We start from the raw sequence: 10,381 nt of genomic DNA on the forward strand, positions 1-10,381 counted from the left end.
CACACACACGCACACGCACACACGCACACACACACACACACACACACACACACACACACACACACACACACACACACACACACACACACACACACACACACACACACACACACACACACACACACACACACACACACAGTCCATGATTTCCCATAGAGATCCAATGGTGATCATTTCAGCAGTTGATTCGTCATCTTGTGTCGCTGGGTAAACAAGTCTGTCCTGGTCTGCTACACACAGTGCATATCCATAAGGGTGAAACAGGTTAGTCTGTACATGAACAGATTCAAAGTGTAGGACAAGAAGTGCATCAATCCTGTTAAATCCTCTCTTCATCCAACCCCCACAACACAATGATTCAGGGTGGGGAAGGTGATTGGTGCTGGGGGATGGTGTAGGGATGGGAGAGAGATGGGGTGGGGTGGGGTGGGGGGGTGTGGGGGGGGATATCTGATGCCCCAGAACTGGACCTCTCCAGCACTCTGCGTCTTACATGGCTGGATTGGCCATCAAGCATACAGGGCATTTGCCCGGTAGACTGATGATGGTTTTGGCTCGACCCTCCCTGCAATGGTACCGGTTCTCGTAGAGTGGATCTGTCTGTAACAATCAGATATATTTTTTTAAAAGGCTGTTGTGATGAAAATAGCTGATATTTGGTGACTAAAAATGTTGACACAGGCTTCATTGTCTCTGTCAATGAAACGTAGGAACAGGTCTTAGCTGAAAATGCCCAGCCTGATTTTTCTCTCCTCCCTTATCAATCGTAAGTCTCAAACATCTCAACATCAAGATATATCACATACATATACATCACATATATAGTACTGTAGCCCTCTAATAATCCCAATCTAATCCCACTGATCAGGATGATACACGAGTTCCATTCGGTTGAGAAACATTCAAAGTTGCTTAGTGTGCCTTTAACAGGTTTTAGGGTGGTGTGCAAGGTGGTGGGGTGTCGGTGGGTTGGATAAGGGTCCAATATCCCGGGTGCTGCCCCTGTGTGGCAGCCTGACATTCCTCACCCAAATGCAAACCAAGTCACCAAAAGTCACTTAGTGGACCTTTAAAAGGCTTTAGGGTGGTGTGCATGGTGGAGGGGTGCAGGGTGGTGGTGTCGGGGGGGTTGGATGGCGGTCCGATGTCCCCGGTATTGCCCCTGTCTGTCCGGTACATGAATTCCGTCTGAGAAACATTCAAAGTCACTTAGTGTGCCTTTAGCAGGCTTTATGGTGGTGTGCAGGGTGGAGATGTGAATGGTGGTGGTGCGGGGGGTTAGATGGCGGCCAGTCCAATGTTCCTGGTACTGCCCCGGTGTGGCAGCCTGACATTCCTCACCCAAAGGCAAACCTTAAAGTCTCCTAAAGTCGCTTAGCGTGCCTTTAAAAGGCTTTAGGGTGGTGGTGAGCAGGGTGGAGGTGTCGGAGGGGTGGACGGCGGTCCAATGTCCCCGGTGCTGCCCCTGTCCGGCAGTCGCAGGTTCCTCTGCGTGATTGGGATCTGCCTCCTCATGCTCCTCTTCTTGGGCCGGCTGGTGCGCTTGGCTGGCCCTGGTCCTGGTCCGCAGCCCGGCCCCGGCGTCCGGCTACCCACGTCGCTCAGCGTGTCGGAGGACTCGTCGATGTACGCCAGGTTCTCCCCGAAGAAGTCCAGCAGCGAGGGACGCGGCGGCGGCGGGGGCGTACTGACCTCCACAGTCACCGCAGGAACTGGAACCGGAATGGAGACCGAGACCAAGACAGAGACGTCTGATGATGCCGAAGACCTTCGACCAGAACCTCCTCTTCCTCCTCCTCTTCCATTAGACACCTAAAGGAACACAGTAAAATACGTTCTAGTGTGAATATAACTCTTAGAGAGTTGAAATTAACTCAATTAACATTCAATTAACATTTGGTCCCACTCAAAAACAGTGTTAGTTTCACTCCTCCTCCTCCTCTGCCGTTGGGCACCTACAGGAATTCTGACTTATATTTTATTTTATTTTATATTTCATTTAAGAAACATTTCCACTATCTTTGGAAATGTGCACATTCGACTCTCGACCCGACAGGTTGGTGGGGGGAGTAATCAACCAGTGCTCTCCCCCATCCTCCTCCATGACTGAGGTACCCTGAGCATGGTACCGTCCCACCGCACTGCTCCCCATGGGGCGCCACTGAGGGCTGCCCCCTTGCACGGGTGAGGCATAAATGCAATTTCGTTGTGTGCAGTGTTCACTTGTGTGCTGTGGAGTGCTGTGTCACAATGACAATGGGAGTTGGATTTTCCCAATGGGCTTTCACTTCACTTTCACTTCATTTTACATCTCCCCTCGAGCTAAATAATTGTTTCTATCTTTTTCTTTTTTTCATCCAGCCGTTCTCTGATTCTGGTCACTTAGGTACTACTTAGGAAACTTTTTGGGAAACAGTTCAATGAATAGGATAAAAGTAATCCTCAATTATTTGAAACAAGGGGAAGTGTAAAATATGCACATTTCCAAAAATGGTAGACTGTTCCTTTAAATACGTACGGTATGTGGTGTAAAAAGAAAAATAAATAATATTTTTACTTCTAAGAACTGAGAATGCTAAATAAAACAATATAAACTCAATCATCCATTCACCTCCTCCTCCTCCTCCGCCGAGCCTGCTGTTGAGGTTGTTGCCATGGTTACCACGGTCGCCATGGTAGTGGGAGTGCTGGTTTCCGGCCTGCCTGCCGCCGCTGCTGGGGGCCTGGACGCCGTTCGCCGACCGTGGCCATCACTCTGGGAACGGGCGGCGCTTCCCCGCGAGCGATTGGAGCCGCTCTCGTTGGAGCCCACCGCATCCTCGGGCTCAGACTTGGAATCGGACCATGAGGAGGAGGAGCTGGAGCTGGATTCTCCGGAACCGGAATCCGACGCCACTACGACAACAGACGGCCTCCTGGACCCCTGAAGCCCAAGACCAGACAGCGACATTGCCTCGCCGGACCTAGACACGGGCCGCGAGGGCACCCTGGAGCCCGACCTCGAGCCGGTTCTGGATCCGGTCCTGGACTCGGCTCTGGACACGGTGGCTTGTTGGGGTTGGGGGATCTCTAGCCTGGACATGGAGCCTGCGGTTACCTCCAGCTACACAGTAAAAAAAAAGTAATGTATGTGTTTACTTTTTGTTGTTGTCTTTGTGTGTCTTAAGGGGTCCTCAAGTCCTTTTATCTGCCTGTCCAGCACTTTGGTCAGCTATCTTGTTGTATTTTAAAGTGCTCTATAAATAAACTTTGACTTTAACTACAGTAATGATGAACAAAACATTAACAAACGTTTTTATTATCAGCTACATTTTGTTCATACTTCATAAAATATCCACAAATAATATGTTCACCATTTCACAAATCTTTTAACAGAGTATTATTAGTCATTTACAAACAATTTGTAAATGTTTGATAAACATGAAATATTAACATAACATTACATTACAAGTCACACTTACACTTTCAAGTCACATTTACAAGAACATTTGTTTATGCTTTCTTCATCATTTGTTCATTATTTACTAAGTGTTATTTACAAGCAGACATTAATATAAAGTGTTACCAAAACATTTAGTGTTATACTGTATATAACTCTGAATAAAGTATTTACTACACTGAGGACAGTTAAATTACTCCATCAGTGGAGTCAAAAGTAAGTGTAAAATCTTAACAATTGATACAATAGGAATACTATTGGACCTGCTAATTGACTACTACTAAAAATCTTTAGGAAAGGGGTTATCTTCAAGACTGCTGCCAGGGCCTTTAAAAAGAGTGTAGCAACACCACAGGTGAATAAGGCAAAAAATTATATACCTCCAGCATCTTCTCCAGAACCGTCCTGGCCTCACTCCAGTTGTGGAAGACGTGGCCGTTGATGCGTATGCCCTCGGCGCCCTCCAGGGGCCCCCCGATGCCCGGCACGATGTAGCCCAGCTTGGTGCACCGCGGCTGGGCATCGCCGTGTCGCCTGTGGCCCCTCTTCCTCTTGCGGCGCCGCTGGAGCTGCTGCAGCTGCTCGTTCAGGTTCAGGTCCAGCGGGACGGGGATGCGGAAGTCCACGGACATGTTCTGGATGTTCTGGGACCAGTCGGTGGCGTAGGCCCTCAACTCCTCCATCTGGTGGATGAGAGCGAGAGGAGGGGGGCGGGGGAGAGAGGAGATCGTAGAGGAATGGAAAAGGGAGAGGGGAGGAATGTGAGAGGGTGTTGTTAGTGAACTGAAGAATGAGACCTGGAGAGAGAGAGAGAGAGAGAGAGAGAGACAGAGAGAGACAGAGAGAGAGAGAGAGAGAGAGAGAGAGAGAGAGAGAGAGAGAGAGAGAGAGAGAGAGAGAGAGGGAGAGAGAGCGAGAGATGTTCTGGATGTCTGTGGCATATGACCTTTAAGCTCCTTCAACTGGACTTGGAAGGAGAGGTGGACGGACAGAGAGCGAGGAAAATGAGAGAGAAAGAAATAGAAAAGGAGATCTTTAAAAGTACTTTAATTTAGGTCTATGGGGATGGGGATGCGGGAATTCATCGATATGCTCTGTGTCCAGGAAAAGAGCTTGTGGTGGTTAATAGAGAACATAATGGCATTAAAACTACATTGCAAAAGTCCCCTGGCATGATCTGGAGAGAGGGAGAGAGAGACATGATCTGGACATCTGGGTCCAGACAGCAACCTAGACTCTCAACTCTCCCATCTGGGAAAGAGAGAGGGGAGGGAGATGAGAGGGGTGGGAGAGTGTGAGATGTGTGTGAGAGAGAGAGAGAGAGAGAGAGAGAGAGAGAGAGAGACAGAGACAGAGAGAGAGACAAGAAAAGTGAGAAAGAGAGGAAAGAGGGCAGTAAAGAAATGGGAGAGGAAGAATTAATAGAAGGAGATAGCAAATATACAGAGGCAGAAAGAGACATTGTTAATGAATATAACAACATTTAAAAATATATACTAATTGAGATGGGGAGAGGAGAGGAGGGAGAGAAACATGTTGTGGATCCATATGTTTGAATAGGCCCTCTCTGGAGGGATAGATGGAGGGAGCAAGAGATGGGAGGAAAGGGGAGGAGGAGATGGGGGGAGAGAGAGACAGACAGACAGAGACAGAGAGGGGGTGGAAGAGTGGGGTGAGGGTAGATAAAGAGGCAGGGAGATGAAAATATTGAAAAAGGAGAGAGAGAGAGAGAGAGAGAGAGAGAGAGAGAGAGAGAGAGAGAGAGAGAGAGAGAGAGAGAGAGAGAGAGAGAGAGAGAGAGAGTCCCACAAGATGAAAGGAGGGGGAGAATGGGTGGGTGATGAGAGAGTGGGAGAATGGGAAGGAGAGAGATAAGGGAAAGGGATAGAGACACGCGGAGAAACAAAAAAAGACAGAGAGCGAGACAGGGAAAGAGAGCGAGCGAGCGAGAGAGAGAGAGAGAGAGAGAGAGAGAGAGAGAGAGAGAGAGCGAGAGAGAGAGAGCGAGCGAGAGAGAGAGAGAGAGAGAGAGAGAGAGAGAGAGAGAGAGAGAGAGAGAGAGAGAGAGAGAGCACAGACATGGACGTAACAGATGGGAAGCAAATGAAAGAAAGACTGAGGTAATGTCAACCAACAGATGGCCTGTGTTCATTGTATTCCTGATTCATTTAGCTCTTCTAAAATTAGACAGTTCCCTAATTTGGACAACATCAGACCATTCTACTCCAGGCACAGACGCTGTGCAAAGCCAACCAGGCCCCGGCCTTTACAGTATGCTTATATTTAACTTCTTTTGGGGAGCCGTTTTCTCCATACTGTTCTACTTAACATGATATGTAATAGAAAGTCAAAATGATAGTGTGAAGTGAAATATATATGATTCATTCATTCATTCATTCATTCATTCATTCATTCATTCATTCATTCATTCATTCATCACACACTGTGCTGATCCTGGTACAGACCATGATGGACAAAAAGTTTCACACTTTTCACCCTGACTGACTTAAATGTTTTTAGAATAATAGTAGTATTCATTATAGTTTATTTACTTTTACAGCTACAGTACATAAAAAAACATTTAGCAACAAACTTTGGGTATATTTTTAATAAAACGCACAACCATGGGTACACAGACAGACATACACACATACACAAGCATGCACGCATGTGAACACACACAAACATTCTCATCTCTGCGCATGTCTTCTTAACCCTGATGAACACGCACCCAACACACATACACACACATACACACGCATACACACACACACACACACACACACACACACACACACACACACACACACACACACACACACACGCCCTATCTCACCTCTGCGCGTGTCTTCTTAGAGAGCACCCTGAGCCAGTTTCCGATCATGTTGAGTACTGATGCGAAGTAGGCCAGGCCGAACACGATCCACAACCACACCAGAGGCTTATACATGAACGGCCCGCTCCTCTGGTCATCTGGAACACACAATAGAATAGAATAGAATAGAATAGAATAGAACAGTACCGAATAGAATAGAATAGAATAGAATAGAATAGAATAGAATAGAATAGAATAGAAGAGAGTTTACTTGCACTGAATTGAACTGAAATTTAACTGAATTAAACCTAAGCATAATGTTAATTTTACCAGAAATAATAAAACTGTTTTGGATTTCGAAGAAACTTCACATTGTCACCAGTATTAAAAAGCAATAAATGTATCAGATTTTCATACGCAGGTTTCTAGTTGGTAACTCGGTTCGTAAAACGCACATAGTAGGCTATGTTTTTCCAAACTTGACAAAATGACATTGTTGCAGTACATACACATTTTTGTGCAGCGTACACAGTCTTGGAATACAGACCAAGCCAAGATGTATTTTGAAATAAGTAGCAAGTATAAGTTGTATGTGTCGAATAACAGTTGAAATGTAATAAACATCTAACAGCAAATGGCATTGTGGGAGTACCTGCGACGTAGTCTCCGAAACCCACGGTTGTCAAGGTGATGACGACGAAGTAGCTGGCCTCCAGCCAAGACCACTGCTCCACTTCCTTGAAGACCAGCGTGGGCACGCCAAGGAAGATAACACAGCCAATCAGGATGGAGAACACCGCCGAGATGATGCGCACGTGGGTGGGCCTCACTGCCTTCCTCTGGTCACATGAAATGAGGTACAGTATTATAGCATAGCATAGCATAGCATAGCATAGCATAGCATAGCATAGTATAGCATAGCATTGTATAGTATAACCTAATCATTCTTTTCTTCCAGCACTTTTGCAACAAAACTGTACATTGATGACAATCTGCTGGATTGATCATCCAAAACCCACATACCATATAAAGGCTTGCACCTTAGAAGGGAGATTGTCATATTGACAAATGAGAGCCATTTCTATATTGACACATCACCAAGGTGTTATTGCATGGTCTATTATTTAGCCGTGATCATTTGTCATTTGGGATCTTCCAGCACATAACCCAGTGTCTTGATTAGACTGAATCATTTGCCATTTTGGATCATCAAGTGTATACACGCACCAGTGTCTCCTTTAGACTCAGACATTCATCATTTGGTATTATTCAGTATATAAACCAGTGTCTTATTTAGGAATCAGCATTTGTCATTTGGACCATTGTATAAAGCATTTGGACTCATCCATTGTACCGGTATAAAGCAGTGTCTTCTTTAGACTTTAGCCCCTGCTGTGTGGTTTTACCCATTGTATAAACCAGTATCTTCTTTAGCAATAAGCTTTCGTCATTTGGCGTTATCCAGTGTCTTCACAGCACTCAGGGCACTTTGTCAGGGATTAGACTCTCAGACAAACGCCAGGTAAAACTCATTAATCCCACTCTGCCCCACTATGTAAACAGCCCATCTGGCTTATCTGATAACACCAGCTGTGACTGGATACCGGTAAGAGAGGCTCCATCTTGCCCCCTGGCCTCCTTCACACTGGTTACTGAGGCACCAATTCAAAACAAACTAGTGCACGAGGTACCGCAGGCCTAGGAGTCAAAACAACGGTAGCATCTCACAGCGTACTTTGTGAACTAAGCCAGGGTTTCCCAAACTGGCGGCCTGTCACAAGGGCGTGTGCGAGCTTAATAGAGCAATGGTGGATATGTGTGCTTTTTTATCCAACATTAGGCCAAATAAACGTCGGACAGTTTTAATTGTTTTGATTAATTGTAGGTCTATGCTGGAAGGATCCATCTGAAGTGTAATTTATAACTCCTGGACTTGTCATGCAAAAAGTTCCATTGTAATGATGGCAGAAAAAACATCAGGTCGATTGGAAATGAGGATTGCCCAAAATGTGCTGGTGTGCAACATTCGCTTACGGGGTGCGCGAACCACATAGAAATGTAAAAGGGGGTGCGCGAACCACATAGAAATGTAAAAGGGGGTGCGCAGGGGAAAAAGTTTGGGAACCGCTGAACTAAGCAGTACATAATTCTCTGTTTTAGAAATGAGTCAAAATCATTAGGACGCTATACTGCCAAAAGTTAACTTAGATTTAGCCCTAGTGTTGGCCCTGCCGTGGCACAAACGGTAGGGCACTGCACTGTCAAGCCGGGGACCAGGTTCGTTGTATATACAAAAAAGATTTACCCCTAGCGTCCTTCACCTGATGTCAGGGAACCATCCATGAGATGCCTTTTTCAAGCCTGGAACAGGAACTACACTATGTTGTGAACAAGTTAATCAGACAAGTCCTGCGATTGTTGCTGAATTTACCAATAAGACCTAGTCTGGGCTCGTTCTCCGTTTGGGAAACACTTCACTTGTCGCCTGTGTCATACACATGGCATCACAGTGTCATGACAGTGTTGTAACGCTGTCATGGACATGTCGTAAACACTGTACATCTCATGAACATTTTATGACTGTTGTCATTTAGTGGTTTATGTTTAGTTTATGGTAAAGATAGCCCAAACAATGTCAACTTTTCATGACCATAAAACTGTTTTGACACTGTCATGACAAACCTAATTATGATGCTGCTGTCAAGTAAAGTGTTACAAATTGTATGACCAAGTCAGTCTGGCCATGTTGTGAAATTCAAATGCCCCTCAAATGGTGAGCCTTTGCCAACAGCTTGATGGGGTGTGTTTAAGGAAATAAAGGAAGGGCAAGCTTTAAGGTGCACTGTGTAGAATGTGGCCCAGAATGGGTACCGTTGCTTGTTGAAACTGTGCTGGCTATTGCCAAATTGGATCTTTTCATGAATATGCATTACCCCTTGTAAGGTGTTCGGGTCATTTTGACCCGTTTTCAGTTTTTGGCATGAGAAAAATAGTATCAGTTATTATTCTTTCGCACTGAGATTCACTGGCTTTGGCTCATTTTCAGTGAGGAACATGAAAAAATTAGTGACCCCCCCCTTACTAACCCGCCCTGCACATTTCTATTCCACAGGAGGTGTTCCCGGGTCATTTTGACCCATATCACTTTGGGGGGCTTATACATCAATATTTTCTAAACTATGATATAACAGTGATCGCATATTGAGTAGACAAGGCAGAGGGTGAAGTATGTGGAAAAAGGAGTGCAGATATTGTTTGGTCCTTCAGTTGTGCATCAATGTTTCAACCTTGCGCAATAAGAGCAATAGTGGTTCAATCCGAGAGCTTGGATTGAGTTTACTCACTTTCTTCACCGTCTCCTTATCTTTCTCTCTCTGTATCTCCCACTCTCAAAAACATAAATAAACAGAAATTCACAGGCAGGGTGAAGGGAACATGAGGGTGAATATGAGCTATGATTTTTTTTCACTTTTCATTACTTTTCTATATGCCCGGGTCAAATTGACCTGAACCCCTTCTATGTAACCAAAACACGAACACCTTACAAGGGTTATATAATAAACCAATATTTACCAGTATAACCAAAGGCCAGAAAGTTTTGCAGCTAAAAACGTCTACTTCTGGAAATTCAAAATGGCGGACCATGGAGAAGCTCCCCTTTTTCATGTATGAAAATTGAAATTTTCCCAGGCATAATGAATACTTAGAATTTGGTGGTGGTAAGTATTCATGAAAAAGGTAACATTTGTGAATGGGTAGCATGAATTCTGGAAATAAACAACTGAACATCTTACACAGTGTACCTTTCAGGAGATAAAAGAGGGACAAGCTAAAGAAAACTTTCTCAATCCTCTCTCCCCTCCACTCCTGATGAATGAGTATCCGTGCTACGTGGGTGTCAAAACAATCTAACTCGCACCTTATGAGGGAACGATTTGTTTACCAACTGTCTGTGGTTGGGTTGGTGTGCTCAGCAAGAAGAGCATCTCTATCTCTGAACAATGTAGGTGTCAAAACAGTCTAACTCGCACCCTATGAGGGAACAGTTTGGCTACCAAAGGTCTGTGGTTGCGTAGGTGTGCTGAACAAGAAGAACATCTCTATCTTAGCCTGTGCTCTGAATTATG

The 10,381-nt window shown here is 45.2% G+C and overlaps 1 protein-coding gene across 1 annotated transcript in view; it reads right to left on the bottom strand.

Annotated features, from left to right (window-relative positions):
* Nucleotides 1-1,395: 1,395 nt before the first annotated feature.
* kcnk4a (potassium channel, subfamily K, member 4a) overlaps nt 1,396-10,381 on the bottom strand; it is a 20,444-nt gene continuing 11,458 nt past the window's right edge. Inside the window, exons 4-8 of the mRNA XM_063189915.1 lie at nt 6,907-7,093; nt 6,276-6,412; nt 3,820-4,122; nt 2,612-3,103; nt 1,396-1,812 (exon numbers count right to left, since the gene is read on the bottom strand). Coding sequence (XP_063045985.1) covers nt 1,396-1,812; nt 2,612-3,103; nt 3,820-4,122; nt 6,276-6,412; nt 6,907-7,093 — 1,536 coding nt within the window. The remainder of the gene's footprint in view (nt 1,813-2,611; nt 3,104-3,819; nt 4,123-6,275; nt 6,413-6,906; nt 7,094-10,381) is intronic.

Source organism: Engraulis encrasicolus, chromosome 23 (assembly GCF_034702125.1).
Source record: "Engraulis encrasicolus isolate BLACKSEA-1 chromosome 23, IST_EnEncr_1.0, whole genome shotgun sequence".
Taxonomy (NCBI): domain Eukaryota; kingdom Metazoa; phylum Chordata; class Actinopteri; order Clupeiformes; family Engraulidae; genus Engraulis; species Engraulis encrasicolus.